Below are 20,813 nucleotides of genomic sequence, written 5' to 3' on the forward strand. Positions count from 1 at the left end.
GATATCCTACACTTCATAATCTGACATTTGTTCTATTAGGTGGTATTTTTAATCTGACATTATTGAGTATTAATTATTGTAAACTTGATTTTTATATCAAGGTTCAAGATTAATTGTTTTTAAAAAGTTACTTTGTAAAAATACGTGGTGCCATGACAATAATCCTAAATAAGTTCAAATAATATTCGTGAAGTTGCACAAAATAATATAAACATGATATACGTTAGTGTTTATCTTTAAAACGCAATAACCTGCGAATACATAAACTGTTATTATTTCTATATATATTATTACTAGCGACAACAGCATAAATCCATTGGAATGCCTGAGATTAAGATAACCCCTCTGGGTGCAGGCCAAGATGTTGGTCGCAGTTGTATTTTGCTGTCTATGGGCGGCAAAAACATCATGTTGGATTGTGGCATGCATATGGGATACAATGACGAGAGGCGGTTTCCAGATTTCTCTTACATAGTGCCCGAGGGCCCTATAACAAGTCAGATTGATTGTGTCATTATTTCACACTTTCACCTTGATCATTGCGGTGCCTTGCCATACATGTCTGAGATGGTAGGTTACACGGGTCCAATTTATATGACTCACCCCACAAAGGCTATAGCACCTATTCTATTGGAAGACATGAGAAAGGTTGCAGTAGAAAGGAAAGGAGAATCCAACTTTTTTACTTCTCAAATGATAAAGGATTGTATTAAGAAGGTTACTGCTGTAACATTACATCAATCTGTTATGGTAGATAATGAGTTGGAAATAAAAGCCTATTATGCAGGTCATGTACTCGGTGCTGCCATGTTTTGGATAAGAGTTGGTTCCCAATCTGTTGTATATACCGGGGATTACAATATGACTCCAGATAGACATTTGGGAGCAGCATGGATTGATAAATGCAGACCGGATCTTCTAATTTCAGAGTCCACTTATGCAACTACAATAAGAGATTCTAAGCGTTGTCGTGAGAGAGATTTCTTGAAGAAAGTTCATGAATGTGTCGAAAAAGGAGGAAAGGTTTTGATTCCTGTTTTTGCACTAGGTAGAGCACAAGAACTTTGTATCTTATTAGAAACATATTGGGAGCGTATGAATTTAAAGTATCCTGTCTACTTTGCTTTGGGTTTAACAGAAAAAGCCAACAACTACTACAAAATGTTTATCACATGGACAAATCAAAAAATTCGCAAAACATTCGTCCAAAGGAATATGTTTGATTTTAAACACATCAAACCATTTGATAAATCATACATTGATAATCCTGGTGCAATGGTGGTGTTTGCTACTCCTGGAATGTTACATGCTGGTTTATCATTGAACATATTTAAGAAATGGGCCCCATATGAGCAGAACATGTTAATTATGCCTGGTTTCTGTGTCCAAGGAACTGTCGGACACAAAATATTGAATGGAGCAAAGAAGATTGAATTTGAAAATCGTCAAGTAGTAGAAGTCAAAATGGCAGTAGAGTACATGTCATTTTCTGCACATGCGGATGCAAAGGGAATTATGCAATTGATTCAATATTGTGAACCAAAGAATGTTTTGTTAGTACACGGTGAGGCTCAAAAAATGGAATTCTTAAAAGACAAAATTGAGAAAGAATTTAAGATAAGTTGCTATATGCCCGCAAATGGTGAAACAGCTATTATAAACACTCCAACAAAGATACCTATTGATGTATCTTTGAGACTATTGAAGGCGGAGGCTGTAAGATACAATGCTCAGCCTCCTGATCCAAAAAGGCGTAGAGTTGTTCATGGAGTTCTATGCGTTAAAGATAATAGACTTTCATTCTTAGATATAGATGAGATTTGTGATGAAATTGGTATAAATAGACATGTCATTAGGTTTACAAGTACTGTTCGTTTCGATGATCCTGGTTCTGCAGTAAAAACTGCTGAGAAGTTGAAAACATTGCTAGCAGAGAAACTTCAAGGATGGTCGATAACAATATCTGATGGTAATATATCTGTCGAATCTGTTCTAATTAAAGTTGAAGGTGATGATGATAATACTAAAAGTATATATGTGTCGTGGACCAATCAGGATGAGGATTTGGGTAGTTATATATTAGGATTATTACAATCAATGGTCCAGTAACTATTAGTAATGTAAGAAAAGTTATTTTTCGTATCAAATCTTTAATAAATGGGTAAATAAATAAAAACTTGTTTTGTTTACAAGCACCAAGTGATGTCATTATTGCATTTTCCTTGAAACCATAAATACTGTAATTTGTTCATTCGATTTGTGTTTTTCATTTGTTCGAAGTTGTTTGAATTTGGCATCTGTAAATAAAATAAATAAAATAACACTTACTATACAACTATAATTAGTAAAGTAATACTATCAATTTGCATTAACTAATTGTACATATCTATCTACAAGTACTTTTTAATAAGATATACAATATATACAGTTGAGTGTTGTATGAGTGCATCTATCTTATCCTATTACTAATTATTATTAATTTGAAATTGAACTAACAATATTATGTCGTTTGATTGATTAGAAGAATGTCAGTTTATATAACTGACAAAATAAATTATTATTATTATTTATAATAACACACTATCTGGACTAATATTATAAATGCGAAATTAACTTTGTATGTCTGTCACCACCGAATTCGACGAAATCTGAAACACGCGGTCGGAATCTAGATTGTTATAAGCCTATAAGTCTTTAATAAATATTAATATTTAAATATAAAAATTTTGAGCGTCAAAGACCAACATTGAACTAGGTACTTAATTATTTTGACATTTATTCGAATTTCGAATTATAGCATACCGTTGGAGGCGGGAATAGTCTTCTAAAATCTCCTTTGTGCAGGTATTCTCTGTGAGCGTTCAGTAAACTTGTTTTTAGCTTAGGTTCTAGGCATGGTTTACATAGTCTGCAAATATCTGACGCCTCGCAATTGTCCTTGCATATCGTACTGCATTCGTGGCTGTAAACTGCTATATTTTTTTGCGATGATATCATGTTCGCCTCTGCATTGTTACTGAAATGATAATTGTTTTTTTTTTAATTTGTGGCCGGATAATATAGTAACAGGTAAATTAAATAAATACTTATTCATAAAAAACCACCATATCTTAAAAGATGATTAATGTCTTATTTTTATATATTTCGTGTTACAAATAATGTAATTTTAATAATATTTATCTCCGAATATGTTCATGGTAGGCACATGATTTTTTGTCAGTAGTATAAAAATAAATAGTTGCTGACATATGTACCATAAAAGTATAACGAGCGTACAAGATGTTGGCTTGTCACTAAGAATACGAAAATACTAAAGGCCAGCTGAATATCTAAATCAAGTAAAATTTATTTAAATACAATTATTGGCCTCATTTTTTTGAATATGGAATACTGGAAGTTAATTTTAGATTAAAACATTTTGATAACATATAAGTTATATATAATGAGTAGCGGCTCTTTCGGAAACTCTAAGCTGCTCATATTAATCAATGCATGAACGTTATTTTATTTTTTACTTATCTGAAAACAACTCCTAAATCAAACGTATACCAGAAGATGCAATGTGTTTCGGATAAGGTTTTATTATATATCATATATAATAGCTGACAACATTTTTTGTCGACGGTTTCATTGCATGTATTATATTAAATGTAGAACATGCACAAGAGACAGATGGCGCATCATTGGCCACATTGGAATTTTAATCGAAGAATATGTGTGCATCACTGATGAAGGAGTCATTATCTTACAGGGGCAAAACATAATTGCGCAATGTATGAATGTATTATATACAAAATTATTATTGTCCTACGTTACTAATATATAATACTTACTTATTTACAAAATTTGCAACTCCAACAAGACTAAACAGGTTGTACAGGACTTGTTCGTATAGAAGCTGGTTCGGAGGATAGTGAGCTGAACTTAAATTAGGAGACATGTTGGCTTCCAACAGATACACTTTAAAATCTTCGTCTAAAACGAGATCGAAACGCATCATTTCGAAAAAGTTGTCTTTTGACGGGTAGTTTTTCAACTGTGGACAATGTATTAGTACTTCTTATTGGTTATCTAAACACATAAACGTAAATGTAATTAAATAAATTTATAGTTTCTGCAATTAATATTCATTTTCTATAAGAACGTATTATGAAACTTATTCATATTTTAAAGATAAAATTAAAGCGTTATTACTCACTGCCTCAATAATATAGTGTTCCTTTTTCAAAAACACTTCTGTTATAGCTTCTTGTACCTCCTCCCACATTCTTGTTACGTTCTTACCCTGCAATAAAAAATACTTTCAAATAATTATGACAATTTTAGGAGTGATCATTTTATAATTTTAATTTACATATTTATATGTTTTTGAAGAACGTAAAGCTATGCGAAACTAATATTCCGGGTTTGTCGTTACTTTAGTAAAAAAGGTAAATTCTGTTGCCACAATATTTTTTGTATATACCTGATTGATTAATGATTTTATACTCTTTAAATTTAAAGTGATGCATTTTAAAACAGTTAACATATTCATTGATACTACTAAAATTTTAAATGTGTTGCTGCTGTATTTTGTATATCAGGAAGCTATAAACTAACTAATGCTAGTATGAAGACCATAAACAATGTTAACAAATCTGCTCATATTAGGCTTTATAGAATAATATTTTCCACAATAACACGTACCTAATTCTAATCGATGACTGCGGGCTCAAACCAGTGTAAGCATCACAGAATTCATGTACTTAATTTCTGTTTATAAATTATCTCGTGCACAATGAAATAATACATCGTAAGGAAACTTGTATTTATCGGATGAAGTATGTATTTATATGTGTATCTATCAACCAGGTGTTGAGGCGTGATGGAAAAGGCTCCAAACATGCTTCTAAAGTATAAAAAAAATACTAGCCGTTTTTCTTTTACTTAGAATATTTATTACCTTTATAAAAATACAATGAATAAAAGCTCAATTTATCGTAATAAGCTAAATCCTGTTAGCACATCAAAAGAAAAGTTTTGAAGCAAAATGGTTTCATTGAAATTTGACCTTGAAATTTTTACAAAATCGCATCAAAGAATTTCCGCGTCAGCAAGGTCTAATCATATAGTCATAGTTGCTACAAGGTAATACGAGATGGGATGTCGACGTTGAATGACAATCGATATGGTAAAGGCTTAATTCGTTAATCCCATTGCGTTCGTGTCGGTGGGGTGATCGACATATTAACGTGTAGTGGCTAAACGTGGCGCCAGGTTAAGCGTATGCTGACTTCACATGTTACTTTTAATTCCAAGCGACTCAAAACCATTACCTACTTCTGTTTTTAATAAACCTATCATTAGAAACGAATACTCAATCTTTACTTGTTTTTATAAATAGTCAAATAATATGAAGTGTACGTTGGTGTTCAGAAAAATCTTGCATATATTTAAAAAAAAAATGAAATTTAAAAAAAAGGTGTTAAGAAGTGGTTGAACATCGGTTTTCATGTCTATACTCCTTTAATATTATTTTGGGTGTATAATATAAACGACGTTTAAATGTTAATATGTTGCACACACACATGGCTATGTACAATGTACTTGTACATGCTTGTATGAGCCAAGCTCCGATCAAAAGTAATCGCAATTATATGTATTTTTTAATTGTAAGCGATTGCTATTGCTGGTGTAATTAAAAATTTAATTTAACCTCTTTAATTTTTTCTTTATAAAAGTTACAATTAAGACCCTAAAGTTCGATAAAATATGGAATGGCAGTGGCACCCAGTATTCGCAATCAAATAAATTATGTTTGCACCGACTGGTACTCGAAGATTTGAACTAGTTCATACGTATGTATAGGTACGTACACTACGTAGGTAGAAAAGTTGACAGTGATCAATTTAATGGTTAAAGTCTCGTCTAGTGTAAATCACTGAATAACTAAATATAAAAGTCTAAACTAAGTGTTAATGTTATGTTTAACGTTGAATCATATTTCCTGAATTTACACTATTATCATTTGAAGTATTCTCCTATCTGTTATGCTACTTCATAATTATATAACATAAAACATCTTCGTCGTCTTGTATGTAACGCATCGTGTATTGGTGGCCTTATTTTCCCCTTTTTTTAAAGTGCGTATCATGGTGTCGAGTTATTTATCGTCTGCTGAACGGATTTACACGGCAAAAGCCAACGCCAGTGCGTTAAACACTCGACTCCTGTTAAGTAATTAAAATGAAACAAAAGAAAAATGCTGGCTGGATTCGAACTAAAGTTTACAATGTTGCATAAATTGATTTATGGGTTTAACCCAACATAATTAGGATTGGATGTTCAACTTTAATTGTATATAATTAATTTAATTTATTCATAAAACCATATGTGGGTTATGGATATTAAAAAAATGCTAAAACGCGTTGTAATATTTTTTCAAAAAGTCTACAAAGCTGAATTCGTGGCCTAGTTTTCCTGACAATATATGATCACAATGTACAAAAGCCATAAGTTTCGGCAGCTGATGCGATGATACGAATGGAACGTCATCTCCTTAGGGTGTTAAGACTATTCGGATACTTTCAAAATTTCTCTTATCAATTCAGTTGTTACTAAAGTTCAAGAAAAGAAGAAAAATAAAGTTCTAGAAAGAAGAAAAATAATTGTCAGAATGCAATAATTTTCGCGCCTAATCGTTTTTGGGACCTTTAATCTGACATTAAGGATATTGTATCCTACAGGATACAATATCAGAAGGTAAGCTTAATTCAAAACCAAATTCATCCTGACGGAATTTATTCCATGAAAGCCAATCTTAAACTGTACTGTCAATGGTCCCTATTCCCTCACTTTAAAATAATCCATCATTCTCGGAGAAAAACTAGCAGGAACAACTTTACGTACTTTTCAAGCACAGGAGTATAATATTGTCAACTTTGACCCTCTCATAGCTGAGAATATTTGACAGGGGAAAAAACTTAACAGGTTTTTATTTAATAATATAATATTTATCTAAGGTAAACAAAATGTATGGCATAACATTTTGTTTAACACGTAGTTTCCCGGTACAAATAGTCTATCAAAGTTTATTATCAACTTTACCTTAGACATGGCATAATGGTCGAAAGCTTCCTTCATACTGAATCCCAGAGCAGTGTACGGATGTGCTAAGGACGGCACCTCCCATGTAGGTAGATAATCATCTCCAATCACGTACTTGTCAAGGTTTTTTGGATCGAAGGGGTAATATTTTGCCGGACAGTATCTGAAAATTACAATTAACAGTATTTTAAATATGCGCTTGATGTTTGGAAAATTAAGTTATGGTATGTAGGTTCATGGTACGTAAGAATTTGCATTAGTATCATATATGGTAGAGGTTTGTCCCAAAATGATATAACTTCTATTTAATGTCTTGCAGTACAAGATAATTAAAAATGCAGTCATTGATCAGATTAGGGTCTAATCAAATCAAAATATTCTTTATTAAAGTAGGATCATAAAAGCATTTTTGAATCGTCATGTTACGGTTTCGAATTAAATGTAAAGTTATCATTGGTTGGAAAAGTGGATTTAAACGAGAATAACCGACAAGAGACGTTAGTATTTATGCAAGTGAAGTATAATTAAATTTATGTATTATAGTCCAAGTTAAAAATAACTGGAATATTATAATAGAAACGAATACCCTGGGATGGAATGTTTTGACTCTGCGAATTCGGAAACCAGGAGTTATAAGTTTACCTTTCTTTTTGTTGTCACGTTTTCTAATGGTCTATGTTTAACCTTGGATTATGGACCATATTATGGATCTTGGAGTAATAGTGAAAAAAGCTTCATTAAAAGTATAACACCTCGCCTTATTGCCATTGGTGACAAGAGGGCTAGTTTGATTTTTGCCCAGAGGATCGGAATTGCGATTCAACGGGGAAATGCTGCTAGCATTCTTGCCGCCATTCCACGCGGTCCAAATTTATACAGTAACTTTTTTTAATTAATAGATTTAGGGATTTATTGTTAATAATTCTCATATATGGGGTAAACATTTAAATACATCCCAAAGGGAGCTTGTGCTCCTAGGTAATAAATAGACCAGAGATTTTCATTATCTGACATAATACTATGAAAATAACAAATGTATACTAATTGAGCAGCATCAACGTCAGATAGTTGTCTAACTTTTCTAACCGCGTCTGCTATGGAGCTAAAGATTCACGATAAATGAGGATTCCACTGAAGTTTTGAGTCCAAAGTGAAACCTAAAATACGTATCATTTACATTTAGATCACTATTGTTTAAAGCAAACTTTAAATTTTAATTTCTTACGTTAGGAAAACAAAAACTACGCATTTTGTCTTTTTGGCATTAAAAAATAAATATTTTTTTTAAACCAAATTTGTATCATTGATAATGCAATGCATTTACATCGTCATAATTAGCAAAGTAATGAAGTATCGGCAGCAAACAATACAATATCACAAATACCTTCAATATAAAAATGATGATCATCTTAATCATTATATACATATATAGCAATAATAAAAATGGACCCAAAATTGATCCTTATGGAATACCCATTCTGAGTACACATACAGAAGATTTTATTTCATTACTCGTCTGTTGAATTCTTAGATTTAAGTTTGAAGCAATGAGATCACGAGATTTACTGTTAACACCGTAATGTTTAAGCTTGTACAAAATCATTCCGTGCTCTACACAATCAAATGCTTTGAATAAAACACAAAATACGCGAATAGCATTCCGTAATTTATCTCATGCATCGTTTATTTGTATAAGAGTCATTCCCAGCATCAGTTGTTGAGCGGACCCTAGTAAAGCCAAATTGTTCACTATGTAAAATAGTATTTATACCAAAGTGAACAGAAGTTGATTTAACATATTATTTTGCTCAGCGACAAAAGTAAAGTTTCCATTTTTAAAAATTGGTAATATTTAACTATATTTTATCAAATCAGGTAATGAACCTCTTTCCAAACACTTGTTAAAAATTAATGCTATATACGAAGCGATATCATATGATACTATTGATTAGATGCACGATAATTGTGCACTATATTAATTTGGTATAATAAAATATGATACCGAACCCGAAATAATATAAATTATCTTAGTAGGAACTCAATCTTGAAAAACTTTGCAGTCAAGCTATAACTATATATTTTACAGAATTAAATATAAATCATGTAATTGGGAAATAAAATTTATTTCTGCTGTAAAAATACATATAATAAAATAGATGAAATTTAAATTAAAACATATTGAAAATTTGTTAAAACTACATTAAAAATATTATTAAAGTGTTTTATTTAGGTTTGGTTTGTGGAGATTACTAATCGCGTTAATGTTTCTATATATATAGATAAGTTCACTTATATAGATAAGTGAACATTATCTGTGAATAGTATTATATATATCATATATATTAATCGTTTATCCATATACTTATAGAAGGTGCATTGTAATACAATATTTTATGTAGCTTAGGCTCAGCTTGATAAGTTAATTTAAATTAATAGCATAAAATCAAAAATATTTTCAATATGAATTAATTATTCAACTTCAGCAGACTGTTCTGTAAGAATATACTTCATATCTCACTCGTGAAATATTGAAAATCGACTTGCTGTGCTTTATTTTGAAGTGTTAAAATAATATTATAGACTATGTGCCATATCACTTTCTGAAATATTACTAAATACTAACATTAGATCACTAACGTGAAATATCACGTTAGTGATCTAGTGTGAGTATCCAGTTTGTTATTACAACTCGACATGTATGTAGTACGTATGTATGAGTATATATAGAGAACTTGGGTTACGTTAAAAAAATGACTAAAAGGAGGACCTAGAAGTATAAATAACTCTTGTCTTACTTATATTTGAACTTTTGATGTTATAGATCTTTAACTCAGGAAGGCGCATGCACACTTTCACGTTTAGACATGCGTTACTATGAGCATGGAGATTATGAGAATATGGCTTAGTGAGCGTGAGATGAGTAAGAGAAAAGACAAAAAAAATACGAATAAGAAATAAGTTTAACTATTATTTTTAAGTTTAATTTATTAAAAATTAAGAAACTTAATGTGGAGAGGCATAACATAAATAACATAATCAGCCTGTAAATTTCCCACTGCTGGGTTAAGGCCTCCTCTCCCGTTGGGGAGAAGGTATGGAGCATATTCCACCACGCTGCTCCAATGCGGGTTGGTGGAATACACTTGTGGCAGAATTTCGTTGAAATTAGACACATGCAGGTTTCCTCACGATGTTTTCCTTCACCGCCGAGCACGAGATGAATTATAAATACGTAAAATAAACGTGGAGAGGCACGCCTTTATAAATCTATTGAATCTATTATATTACTTTGATTTAGGATTTTTTATTTAAATATGCTCACCTGAACAGTACATCCCCTTTGTACCAATACACTCTCAAAGGATCAACAGAAGTTAGTACCACATAAACGCCAATGTCGAACTTGTGTCCGTCCACCAAGAAAGGTTTTTGTATGTACTCCTGAACGAAACTTTCACCACTCAACAAATCAATTGCAGTCACGTTCTTTAAATATACACCTCGATGTTGATTGTGCTTTTCCAAAAACACTGCATTCCTATTTTCACTCGCGTATCTTAAAAACTCTTTGGTATTTTTTGGTATCTTGAACGCTTTTGGAATAAATTTGGAAGCCGATGTCGCTAAATCAACCTTGTTTGTTATGAATCCCGTTCCCGGAAAATGATTGACTTTCTGATTTGATTTTAATCTGTGCAAATTTGGATATAGAACTCTGAAAGGGTAATCGTGAGACCATAGTAGTGACCAAGGAGTTTTATTGCTAGCTTTCTCATAACCAATTCTCTCTAGAACTAAATGAACGTGTTTCAGTAATCCATTTTTATTTTCTACATCATTATAGGCAGAATACACCCAATATCGCCTTCTGTTCGTTTCATAATCTTTGTAAATATTTTCCTTTCTATTTTGTACGTTTATTATCTCTAATAGTATCGCTGAAGATATACCTATTATACATATCAGAAAAAATATATTCGTATTTGTGTCATTTCTTGTCAGTATTCCTTTATACTTGTATACTTTCGTGACGTTTTCCTTTTCGTTATTTTTTTCTGGTATATTCTCGTTCCGATCTAATAATTGTTTATTCTAAAAATAAATTAATAGGATTAGTTGAATGGTCTATTATCTACCATTACTCAATGGGTATTTTGGGAAGGATATATTAGCTGATTAATGTGATGGACGTAAGTCATTCTGTATTTCAGTTTTTTTTTCTATATAATTATACTAAGGCACAATGTAACAATACCCTTTACAGAATGAAAGTATAATGTTGATTTTAGAAAACGTTGTCTGTCTTTTTTGATCAAATTTGGTGTTAGGATAACTATCTGGATGATGATGATATCTATTTAAATGGATTAACAAAATTATGAAATTAAATCAAAATTAAGATATTTTATGCAGACAGATATTTATAAGAAAATTTGAATCGTCATTTATTATCTATATATATGTAGGCCTATGATTGAGGGTATCCTTATTTACTCTACTATTAATAACATATAATTTGATAAAGTAAACTTAGTTTGAATTGCATTCGAGTACCGGGTAAAACCTTTACTATTTTATTTTGTATTTTGGCGAACGCGTAAAAGGGCCAGTATGTATGGGCAGTGGTAATCATTTCACTACTGCCCATACATACTGGCGTTTCATGAAATTTTAATCATACCTTACATCCCCAATGCGCCACCAACATTGGGAACTTAGATGTTTTAGATTTTTATAGATTTTCGAAACACCATCGGCATATACACAAATTTTTAAGAAAAAGTAGTAAATAAATTCATGTACAGTGTGATACATCACTTTTTATTCCTTTTATTCGTGCTTAATAATTTCACTGGTTCACTCACCCTTTCAACTGGACCACAATTAAGTATTGCACTCATTAGTAATCATAATATTGTTTTGCGATTTGCTTAACTTTTTAAATGAAATTTAGGGGTTTTTAATATATATATATATATTTTTTCATTTATATTATTAGTAGGATTTATTCGATAGAAACTAACAAGCAACTATAATTCGAAAACGGACCTCGGGATTTCAACCCTTATAGACCGGTCTTATATTCTGACGAGGTACAGTGGTTTATAATTAGGTACATTTCTTAATATGCAACGTCGAATGATATCAGATAATATACATTATTCTACATTTGAAATCACTTATGTATGTAACTAGAGTGAGGATGTACGACTCTTTAGAAAGTCTTATATAAAGTTACTAGTCAGATATAGCTTATTGTATTTAAATAAAATAACAGAATATATCTTTCTATAAATAGAATAAATCTAAGATATACTACTTTTATTTCATGTGGTCAAAAAAAAAATAGTTTCAATAAATATTTAATAAAAAATCGGTGTATCTATATTACATTAATCGTAAAAGCGCTATTTTTGAGAAGCGATCAAGCAAATCTGCATCTTCATGTAGTTACATTAAAATAATTATCATGTTATATGTATATAAATGTTAGGTATAACACAAATAAAAAATAAAAAACTTACATCCTCCCTATATTGTTCCTCTTTCATTTTAATTTTATCCATCTTCTGAATTAATTGTTAAAATCATATTATGCACCAAAAAACGTTTACGATATCGTTAACCAAACCACAATTTTTTTTTTTACCGCAAAGCATGCGTACGGGCAGAGCTCTCCGCACATACGCCGAGAATGGATTCATTCAAGATAAAAAGAGATAGCGCTAAACGCAGTGAGTACGAAAGAGACGGTTATAACTTTCTAAAACAACACTGGCTTTTTAAGGTCACATCAATGGGCCAAATGTACATAAACCTAGTATGTAGATGGTAGGTAGTACTATAATAATATAAAAGACACATTAGGTTTGTGTTCATTATATATATATATTTAATTTAATTTATAAATAAAACTTTTTATACACACATCACGATTTCTTGCATTGCATAGTATACAGGTACGTTATTACGGTACGGTATTTTTTTAAAATAATCTATGTAAAATTTGAACAATATTTTATAATATATACAATGTATATATAATGTATTTATTTTACTTAATCTATAGAAATTGGATGCATAATGTTATGCTGATGCACAAACCTCAAGGAATGCAATGCAGCTGGTTTACAATTAGCCACAAACATAGTTACTAATAAGTTATTAACACCACAACATATTATGTGTCCCCTGTGTATTTCCCTTTTAATTACAATAATCATTATAAAGTTAAATAAAATATTTATACATAATGAAAATACTATTGCGGACAAAATCGAAACTTATTTATGTGAATTTTAATTTATTACACTAACACACAATTAGACTTCAATAGAGGACGAAAGCCGAATAAATAACAAACAACATTTGACATCGAATTGACGCAATATGGCGATTGGTCGAGAGCTCGAATAATCTGTGATATTTATTATGGATTTGCGAAAAAATGACGTTTTGAACGTCAACGAAGTTGCTACCGGTACTTTGGAAGTAAAATTATAGTGGATATGAGTAGTTGAGTGGAATAATGTATTATAAATGAAAATATATTAATCAAGAAATGTTTGTAGTACACAATATAGCCGAGCTATTAACAATTCGCATGGAATACGTAAATCAAATGGTAATGGTTGTTTATCCTCATTCCTTCTACGATTGGAATAGGCTATAGACATAGACAGAGTGATTTTCGGAGGATAGCCTTGATGAGTAAAAATTTTAAATTGATGAATTTCAGTCGCAACATTGCTTACTGACACTGATGATGACGTCCGGGTGGCATCGTCGGTGCCGTCTGGATGTAATTATCCGTTTTCCGCCTTCGTTGTGCACGATGAATGATGATTTACATTCAGCGAATCCAGAAAGACAAGACACAAAAAATATTGAGAATCGCTGTTCTAATCTTATTGAATTCTCTTTGTTTTAATAATTTTTTTTAGCTTCAGAACAGGTACTAATTAAATTAAAAACATTTTTTATGGCTTTTATTTGTGCCAAAAAGCCATAGATTATTATAGACATTAAGCATTAAATTCAATTCAATTCTTAGTTTAATGGCTTTTAGTTGCGCTAACAGGGCACAGTTAGGATGGAGAAGACACGAAAGAGATTGATCGGTACGGTTGAGGTAACAGACTCAATATCATTTTGAAGACTAGCATGGTAGTAACAATTTCCTTATTAATCCTTAACCCTTTTTTTTGTTTAACGAGGAGGAAATGCATTTACGCATGCCGCCCGGTCGGGGGACCGGGACGGGTATGTGGGACTCAACCGGGATCTAATGCCCCATGCCAGGGCACGCTAATGCTAATGCCCTGTCCTACCCACTAAAACCATCCTCGGGTTTCCACCATGCCGCCGAGTGGTGAGGCCACGGGATCGCCAAGGGCATGCAACCGCGACCCCACCAGCGGCTGAATATTCATGGAAAACGCGCCTAGTGCACGCCTTCCCCCTCATCCTCCGCGTGGGAATGTGGCGAAATCCCCCGAGTCCGCCACTGGAGGCTGGGCGTCAACGAAGCTGACGCCCTGCGGCGGATAAGAAGAGTAGGCTCCGCCGCTGACCACCGGTGTAAAACACCTGGAAGGCTCGAGTAGCGAACCCTCCCACTCCCTCCTAGCCAACGAGGCCACTCACATGGTCCGCCCTGACGCCGATCAGGGACGTACCAGGAGCAGCCCCGCGGCATCCCTCCCGCCAGTCTTAGCCGTGGCCCACGAGCAAGCTCAGGCCGGCCCCGTTGCCCAGGGTACACCACGAGGAGGTGACTGACATGTACCCCATTAATCCTTAACCGAGAACAACACAAACATTAAGGGTTAATAATAAGTATTAAATGAAACATACATTAAATAAAGTTTTACGTTTTAGTATGTTTTAGTAATAATTTTATCATAAAATTAGAGGTAAAGATCGTGATCATAATGCCGCAGTTTAATTAACATAATCGTGTACGTCTTATCGTTGGCTGGTATAGAGAATGCGAAACGAGGAATTGCACAAAAGGTAAAAAAAGCTTTAAATATAAATATTAAAGTCACGAGCAGTACCTAAACACAGCTTGAAACCTGAACTCAATATTGTATACAAAAAATATTATAAAACAAACTATACAAATCAATTAATTTACAAAGGTACAAGACTTGTCTCAATAAACTAAGTCTTTCAATTTTAAAAACTTGTAATACAGAAATTTGGGTTCACATTGACGCAAAAATTAAATAATGGCAATAAACAAATTAAAAAAAAAAATGTCACTATTATCTGTATATGAACATCGACGAAGATTTATGTATTATTATTTCCACTATGTATCCCTAAGAAGCAAAAGTGCAATATAAAGAAAAAAATATTATAAAAAGATCATTAATATTAACGACCAATCGTAATAATGCAAGGCGGCAGGCTGAGATCTGTTTGTGGTGTATTATCTTACTGATTGTTTACACGTGACGGTAGACAGGACGGCGGGCGCCGGGATACTGGGAAGCATTGCGGTTTGTAGTTGGCATTTAACAACTAGTTGACGATAAAACAGAACTGTAACAATTTCTTCCAGAACTTTATTTATTAGAACAATTCAATCAATCTTTGTAAATTAATTTATAATCTCAATAAATATAATTGAATACTAATCTCAAAAAAAACTTTTACAAATAAAATATTACTTTTTTACTTTCCAAAACACCCAGTATAATAATTATGTAACTTATTATGTACAACATAGCCGTAGGCAGGGGAGGGGGTTTGGGGGTTCAACATAAAGTTATACAGTTATTTACATCTTGTCTAAACCTGAATGATTAGAAACGAACTAATTTATTTATTACTTATTTAATATCATTGTTTTAATATAAAAATACACAATTATTTATGTCTTATTAATCGGTATTATTAATTCTATTTACACCTGAATTTACCGATTTTCGGACCTTCTTCGGATTTATGATATCATAATCGGATTCTCCGTTTTTGGTACCAGTGAAATCGAAGTATATATTGTTAATAAATAAATTGAATCATTAAACTCTTTTCAATTTTTATCAATCCAATGTTGCGCCATATTTATTTTAGACAAAAAACAATCATTCACCAATGACGGTACATTTCGTTCCTCTTGTAATTTTAATTCGACGCAGGCTCAATACTCCAGCGCTTCTTTGCATAATTAAATTATAAATATCTGCGAGGATATCTTCAAGATATCTAGTGTGGTGAAGTTAGTTTATTCAGTACTGATTGACGACGTTACTTGTACGTTAGAACTTTCTACAATTTTTCCTTATTTCTGATCTTATTGGCGAAGGCAACCACATCATGCATAATTAACCGGGTAGAAATCAATGGAATACATACTACAAGTTGTGTTGTTAAAGGCTATGATAGTGCTTCAGCGATGCGTAGAAGTTTCATAAGTGCTCAAACTGTAATAAGAAGAAAATTTCCACGAGTACTTTACTTGTATTGTAATGCTCATTCACTTAGTTTGAAAAAATGCTATTTAAGGGTTTAGGTACTAAAACTTGTCTCGGGATATTTATTTCACACATTTGCACTACGTTCGACTGTACTGATAGAATCAATCAAAAGTAAGACTTAATGCCACACCATTTAATGTAATTCTTTTGCCTATAACGCATGCTTTGAAAAGCTTCAACTAATTGCTGGTCACGATTCAATGTTAAGATTTTCTCATGAATCTAAACATAGCCAACAATTTGATTGATGTGTTTTTTTCAATAATAATGTAAATGCCACAGAAGTTTAGAGCCAGCATTGTGACCTGCATAGAGCAGTCTACTTTTATAGCCCTAAATTTTGAAGTGGGGGTATAAACCACACGAAGTGGTCAAAAATAGTTACTGCGCAAGGGCCCACTAAGCCACTACCACTAAGGCTCTGGACAACTGTATTCAAAAGCTTCTCGTGAACATGTAGCGCCAACAGCAACACTAGAGCATACTTTACCTCGTTGAGGAGGCTGAAAACATTTTTGAGAAACAGCACTGAACAGCCGCGACTCACTAAATAAGCCTTAAAGAGAATTCATCGTGACGAACTTATCATCTTCGTCGTCGATTGTCTTTGAATTTAAATTGTATTTATGTATTATTTATTTTTAGATAATACACTTACTTAAAAAAAAAATACTCGAAATACACCAAATAAATTAATTCCTGGCTACGTCGAAGATTTACAATAAACATAATAAGTTATAATAAAATAACAAGTGAATTATCAATATCTTGGTGCGTTTAAAATGATTACAATGTGATTTACATTGAAATTGTTTATTTCAATTTCCAAAAATAGGCAAGCCGTTACATACTATGTCGCATCCGACAGTTGGACGGACCGGCGCCGGTGCGTCTGCAAGAGCCATCGATCGCAATACGCACCCGAATCGCACAACTCTCGACACGCCGGCGCCTGTTCGTAAACAATTGTTTGCTAACTTTGTACCAAGTCCGTGCATTATATTTGCTTGGGGAAATGTTGACAGGAAGTTGAATTGTGTGACGGAAGTCAATTTTTATGTATTAACATTTAATTTATTTTCATAACAGTTGTACATTTTGATTTTGACGTCTTACTAAAAGTTTGTAAAGGTGAAATTATATTTTTTGTTAAACATTCAAACCTAATCTTTTTTACACGAATTTAATCTTTCAAATATATGTATACCTAAAATATAAAATATTATGTACGTAACAAAATGATTATTAAAATTACGCAAATGTTCTATCGCGCGCATACATAGCTTGTAATCTAACTAACTTGTACTTAAAATGAAATACGTAAATGAAGTACAAAGCGGGGGTACAATTCTACGAACAAAATATAGTTATATTGCTATTGAATCAAAATCAAAATATACTTTATTCAAGTAGTCTTTTACAAGCACTTTTGAATCGTATTTTACCAACATAGATTTTACCGAGATGAACCGGTAAGAAACTCAGTAGTTCTCTTTTTCAACAACCTACGCCTACGTAAAATATTTCCTGCCGAAAGTCAACAAGTATTAACTCCATATTCATATTTTATCATCTATATAATCTTGTATTGATTATGATGCTTTTTTAATAATGTATTTTTAACAAATGATTCGAAACGTAATCGCAGTCGAAGTTGGATCGAAATAAAATTAAGAAAATTATTGTAACAGCAATTTTTTTTATGGTATTTGTGGAAAACTATCAGAAGGCTCATCTAATCGAAATTGACGACCACCATGGGTATGGCAACACCAGGGGACTTCGAGGTGCGTTTCCGGCCTTAAACTAAACTATTTGGTCACCAGTTACGATTCAGCCGAAAATGTTTTTTGTGATGAATAGCAACGTACAACTATTTAGAATAGGTCCTCAGGAAGGAATTGATACATGTCAACATATTTATTATATTGAGGGGGATTTTCTACTTCTATTAACATTTTCATATATAAACGTTGTCGATTACGTTTGATTGATATTACTGCGTGGGCGATGACCTTTATACGAGAAACTAGGAATATGATATACTTAAAAAACCGTTAGATAAAATTATATGGTAGGCTTATATCTACTTACTAATATCGGAAAAATACATACATGTGATAAAAATCGTAAATATAGTATTCGTTAATTTAGTTAAAATAATTGTTACTATAATTCATCGGGGTGGAATATGCTCTTAACCTTCTCCTCAAAGGGAGAAGAGGCCTTCGCCCAGCAGTGGGAAATTTACAGGGTGTTCATGTTGGGAAAATGCTGCTAGCATTCTTGCCACTATTCCACGCGATCATGATTTATACAGTAACTAAAAAAATTTACATTTGTATGTATTTAAGGACTTAATTAAATTAAGATGGTTGTGTAAATATATCCCGGAAAGTATTATTATAATTAGAAAAAACTAATGTTTATTAATCATAAGTGGATACTGTGTATTTTAAAACAGCAATTTATGGCTGTATTACTTGTGATTTTAGAGAAAAGATTCGTCCCTATGGGGACTTATATTCCGCCCAGGCATTCATAATTTAACCACCAAATAGCAAAATAAAGGATGTCTTATATTTATGTTTACACTAGTATCTGTTTCTTAGCCTTCTGATCCAATTTCTGACCGCGTAAGCAATTCTACTCAACGGAACGAAGCAAACGAATTCCTAGGAAAACGGATTAACCTAAATATATTAACCCGGTATTACTACGTCTAATTACAATCACAACGAAATATGACGTCATAGTTCGTAACATTTGCGGCACGTTTACTTAAGGAATAATTAAAATTTCTTAATGTCAATTTCTATGACAACGGCCGCGATTACATTCCATCAGATGGCTCGGTTGTACAGCGTCTGTTATCTTGCTATAAATAAAATTATGCGATTATGGGAGATGGTTAATAATTTATTCGGTTTTTAATCCACAACGCCCTACCACCGACTAAAGCGCCTTAAAATTTAAGACTTCTGTAATACATCCGTACTAATATCGTTAATAATAAAGTACGAGCTATATAATTACTGAATTATTATTTACGCCTAGCGAAGTAGGCGAAGCTTGTGTATTATTAAACTAGGGCAACACTTGTCTATGTAAAGTGTTTTTTCAATATCACCACGTGAATTCGTTTTATTCAATTATGCTTCTTATCAGCACTTGAGTCGTAATTTAAGTGAGTGTGTCAAATGTAAAACTAGCGCTATCTTTCTTGAATGGTAGATTTGACTAATGGAATCACTTTCAAACCAAAAAGACACTTAAGAACTGATTAGTATTTTTTTTTTATTTTAACTTAAACATTTTTGAATTAATTTCTGTTTAAATGTAATCAATATGAAATATATATAAAATACATAAGTTACGTCAGATAACTAGACATGTTACTTCTTCAAGTGATTTTTACGGAATAATAAAATACGACAATTCAATCTGAACAAATACTAACATTCCAAATTTAAAGTAATTCAAACATAATACATAAACCAAACGTATCAGATATCCAAAGAGTATGTATAAACTGAGATTACTAATCAACAATCGTTTGGAATGTAGGTTCCACCATCGAATAGAAGCGGAAAGCGACTGTCTGTAAATATAAATATTTTTTGTTTATAAGTTATATTATTCATATGCTTTGTGAAAACAATAAAGCATATTCTGCTCTATTCTAAAAGTCTTTACTCGAATATACCTAGAGCCGAAGTGATCTTGTAACCGTTGCACACGCCGAGAAATACGCGAAGAGATTTACATAATAATATTAAAAAATAATGATATTTAAAATTATTGCTATTACAATATTGCCAACTCAATATATTTCCTATAAGTTTTTACTTGGTAGTAGGGCCATTTGCAAGCCCATCCAATAGATATTCCACCGCGAAAACGCAATACAAAGTAATTTTTGTATTCCGATTTTAGCGTGAGTATAACTACGGCACGAGGATCATATCCCAGTTCCCAAGGTTGGAGGAGCACTGGTGATGTCAGGAATGGTTAATATTTCTTAAAGCACCAATGTAGTGATCACTTAACATCAGGTGTCCCATTCTCCAGTCCGCCTAATACTTATTTGAAAAAGAAATGGATATAAGACGCTATAATGGTTTCGGAATGTATTTATTAATGTATAAATTAATTTCATGGTATATTTGACACACGTAGAATGTATATTTGTCATAAAAGTTAGAGTAATTAAAATAGTTCTATACAACTGAACTGAGA

General features: G+C 32.3%; 3 protein-coding genes across 3 annotated transcripts in view; 2 read left to right on the plus strand and 1 right to left on the minus strand.

The window, feature by feature from the left end:
• Nucleotides 1–20,813, plus strand: part of LOC113398427 (tetra-peptide repeat homeobox protein 1-like) — a 306,660-nt gene that overhangs the window by 63,487 nt on the left and 222,360 nt on the right. The gene's annotated exons all lie outside the window — the stretch shown is intronic.
• Nucleotides 322–2,176, plus strand: LOC113398419 (integrator complex subunit 11). The gene has a single exon (XM_026637154.2). It carries the CDS (start codon nt 322–324, stop codon nt 2,107–2,109), a length of 1,788 nt encoding a protein of 595 aa, XP_026492939.1. The 3' UTR covers nt 2,110–2,176.
• On the minus strand, nt 2,131–12,766 carry LOC113398420 (probable tubulin polyglutamylase ttll-15). Its single transcript, XM_064217052.1, has 7 exons — nt 12,612–12,766; nt 10,409–11,178; nt 7,087–7,249; nt 4,199–4,285; nt 3,834–4,036; nt 2,803–3,016; nt 2,131–2,297 (listed from the first exon to the last, which is right to left on the minus strand). Exons 1-7 carry the CDS (start codon nt 12,651–12,653, stop codon nt 2,187–2,189), a joined length of 1,590 nt encoding a protein of 529 aa, XP_064073122.1. The 5' UTR covers nt 12,654–12,766; the 3' UTR covers nt 2,131–2,186.

The sequence above is a fragment of the Vanessa tameamea genome, chromosome 15, assembly GCF_037043105.1.
Source record: "Vanessa tameamea isolate UH-Manoa-2023 chromosome 15, ilVanTame1 primary haplotype, whole genome shotgun sequence".
NCBI lineage: Eukaryota > Metazoa > Arthropoda > Insecta > Lepidoptera > Nymphalidae > Vanessa > Vanessa tameamea.